Here is a 3,711-nt window from a genome sequence, read left to right as displayed (position 1 = left end):
TTCAAATAACAAGGCGGAGATTATAGCATTGTGGGGAGTCTTAATCGCAAATGTGGGTGTGACGCTGCCATAGCTAATGAACCTGGTAATTTCTATCACTTCTGGTGGGAGGGAGGTATGGATTCAAATAACAAGGCGGAGATTATAGCATTGTAGGGAGTCTTAATCGCAGAGAAATGGTTCAGGATAGATAGAATTCAGATATAAAAAAACGCAAAAGGAATAATTAATTCGGTTAACAATCATTCTAATTTCAAACCCCCATACTTACAAACTGGATGTCATTGTGGGGAGTCTTAATCGCAGAAAAATGGCTCAGGATAGATAGAATCCAGATATAAAAAATCGCAAAAAAGAATAAGTAATTGGGTTAACAATCATTCTAATTTCAAACCCCCATACTTACAAACTGGATGTCTAAGATTCGGACCCTAGTAAGGACTTTCAATCAAATTTACTTCCAGCACATCTACATAGAGCAGAACTGGACAAGGACTTGCTATCTAAAAGAGGTATTTTAAAGGAGACAGGTAAAAGAGGTATTTCAAAAGAGACAGGTAAAAAAATTTCTGAGTCTTCGAGCAGGGTATTATGGTAAACTTCCTATCCAAAAGAGGTATTCAAAAGAGACAGGTAAAAACATTTCTCAATCTTTAAACAGAGTATTATGGTAAACGCAAGCAACATTAACTACTGTTATGAGAGTTATTAACTACTCTTAGGAGATAGTTATATATAGAACTGAAAACGAAGAAGATTTTTGTAAAATTAGACATTAAGGTCTATACTTTTGATATATCTAGACATTAAAATTTTGTATAGATTTAAAGTTTTGTATAAATATAGACATAAAAGTCTATAGCACAGAGAATGTAATGACATTAAGCCACAGTTGATTAGAAAGTTACATGAAGCCGAACAGGACATAGACACAGATTTTTGAATGTACAAAGGAGATAGAAGAAAGAAGACAGATTAATATTATGAATGTATTTTGGAATATGTACTATCCTTACATTTTTAATATAAAGACAGCGTTTCTTATCTTCTTATAAAAAAATTTCCAAAATTGAAAATTGTAAGAGGCCGTAATTAGCTTGAATTCCTGTTATCGAAATAAATTCCAAGATTGAAAATTGTAAGAGGCCATAATTAGCTTGAATTCCTGTTATCGAAATAGTGTAAAAAGATTTGAATTCTAAGTACTTGTAATTTTTCTTTTATGTAGTCTCAATTCTAGTTAATAGAAGTTCCCTTTGCACTGCGTTTAGTTTGTCCCTGAATTTCCTTTCGCATTTCTGAAATTACATTTCTATATTGCTCTGAGATTTACTTCTTGCAATTTGCTGTCACTGTCGCTAATTTTTTTTAACTCATTTGGGTAGAAATTGAAAAGTGGGGAAAACAATATCAATTATATGATAAAAAGACACTGTCGCAAACCGGGGAGGTAGTTACCGACCCGGGCATGGCAATATTTGTGGAAGTTCAGAGCAAGACGATGAAGAGAAGGTTCCAGAATGATAATGGTTACGTAAGTTTCCGTAAGTTTCAATGGCCGATGTAGTTTAGTAGTGAAATGAAACTAAATGACACGGGCAGTCAACCAGAGATGAGATAAAAAAAGAGAACCTTTATTACCAAAATTGTGTGTCCTCTGAAGTTTGAACCCATAGAATTTACAAAATACATCTTATATTCTGGCGGTTGGGCGGCCTTCATGCTGCAGCACCAACAGGTGATCGATCCCTTTCCCTGTGCCTCTCTTTCGTGACCGAACTGAACTGTGTTCCAATTTCAGTTTGGAGCCCAACAGCTGAGATACACCACGCATCACAATGAATCGTCCTTTAATTCTGCGTTCTTTCATTTTACTGCGGCTTCAGCGGGTGATCGATCCCTCTCTCTATACCTCTCTATCGTGACGGAATTGAAGTGTATTTCAATTTCAGTTTGGAGTCCAGCAACTGAGAAACATCACGCATCTCAATGAATCATCCTTTAATTCTGCTTTCTTTGATTTTCGTGCTGCTTCTTGAACACGAGGAGTCAGATTCGATTCAGAAACCGAAGAAGCAATAGCAGATTTCAGGGCAACGGCAGCAGCGCCAACGCTAGTGGCAGAAGCAATCCCAAAAGTATTAGGAGCAATAGAGAATAACTTAGGCGTTATTAACAGATTCTTGAAATTGAAGGCCTTCTGATCTGTGAAGATTCTGAAACCCTCGATTGCTCCCACAGCCGCCATACAAGAAGTCCTCTTTGAAATAGAATTCATCTTTCTTTTTTTCCCTTCCTTTCTTTGGATTTAGATTTTCTCTTGGATAGCAAACACAACAATAGCAAATGTCATCAATAGCAAATGTGAAGTTGCAGACTGAGATTGCACTTGCGATTTAGTGGGGTATTTATGTGTGTGTAGGTTACCCACAAAGCCAACAAGCAGGGAAGACAACACCATATAAAACCAAAACCGGTGGTATATGTTAGGACAAAACCATATAAAACCAAAACCAAATTCCGTCGGCTGATGTCAGGAATCCAGTTCAATCGGTTGCTGGTTTTGCTTTTAGTTGTGGGCTGCTTTCCGGTTGTAACTGTGGTTTTGCTCGAGAAAAGAATGCCGTAGAAATCGCGGTTTTGGTAAAAGGTGGGCGCCCGTTTCCAAAGCCTGCCCACCCACCTTCTGAGCACTCCTCATGGCCTAACCATCCAATATATTTTTCATATTTTATTTAAGAATCTATTCACTTGGAGTATCCAAGATTCCGATATCTTCGAGCATCTTGTCGTCATGGGATCAATATTCTTCGAATAATTAAAAGGGTTCGTCCACTTTATAACCCAAAGTTGTAAAAATAATTATATTTTGATTTAAAAAAGGAAAATAGATATATTTTTTTAAATAAATGTTGGGGGTGAGTCCCACTTTACAAGCTTGATTAGCCCCAGTTTCACAATTTGTACAATATATATAAAAAAATTTATAGAAGCGTGAAATTTTACATATGCTGACGGAGCAGCGGAAGTCATCGTAAACATATGCACATACACGAGGTCGAACCGGATGGGGAGGCAATAAGCCACCGTCCCTAACCACGTGGGATAAAGGACTAAAAAACCTTATAAAATAAAAATTTATAATTTCAATTAAAATTAAATTAATAAAATCTAAATGTAAATTTTAGATATATATTATAAAATTAAGTTATTGTTTTTAAAAGAAAGGTTATAGTATTAATAATGATCCATATAAATTTCATACATATAAATTTCATATATATAACGTTAAAGTCAAATATTTTGTGAAAGTCATATAATAAAGGATGAGTTATATGCATACATTTTGATAATTTTAATTTGGATTTATGATCATGTGAATTATTTCATTTTAAAATTTTAAGTATATTTGTTGCGTTTAATGTTAATTTCTTTTAAAAAAATTAATAAATTTTGATTTTTTTTTAAAGGAAATAGTTTTATTAAAAGTTAAAATATTATTAGATTTATGAACAGATTTTTTTTTTTTTTAGGTTTATGAACGTGCAAATCTATCATGATTATTATTGCCTAAATTAAGATGATTATGATTTGTAGTATTTTAAGATCTATAAAAAATAATGTTAATGGAAAACATTCAACAACACAACTAAGTATGCTATTTTTATTAAAGATATTGATTGTTCACTTTATCTTTCAAACACTACAAAA

General features: G+C 33.8%; 1 protein-coding gene across 1 annotated transcript; it reads right to left on the bottom strand.

Moving 5' to 3' along the window:
- Positions 1 to 1,822: 1,822 nt before the first annotated feature.
- Positions 1,823 to 2,446, bottom strand: LOC149193796 (uncharacterized). The gene has a single exon (XM_089406959.1). It carries the CDS (start codon positions 2,276 to 2,278, stop codon positions 1,949 to 1,951), a length of 330 nt encoding a protein of 109 aa, XP_089263085.1. The 5' UTR covers positions 2,279 to 2,446; the 3' UTR covers positions 1,823 to 1,948.
- Between the last annotated feature and the right edge of the window lie 1,265 nt (positions 2,447 to 3,711).

The sequence above is a fragment of the Pinus tabuliformis genome, chromosome 2_2, assembly GCF_031772625.1.
Source record: "Pinus tabuliformis cultivar Carrire ecotype Pingquan chromosome 2_2, CPIR1, whole genome shotgun sequence".
Lineage (NCBI taxonomy): Eukaryota > Viridiplantae > Streptophyta > Pinopsida > Pinales > Pinaceae > Pinus > Pinus tabuliformis.
The sequence above is the reverse complement of the archived record's forward strand: the minus strand, read 5'-3'. Positions and strand labels throughout refer to the sequence as shown.

Coding starts and splice junctions, on each gene's coding strand:
- LOC149193796 (XM_089406959.1), bottom strand. CDS start 2,278: ATGAATTCTATTTCAAAGAGGACTTCTTGTATGGCGGCTGTGGGAGCA.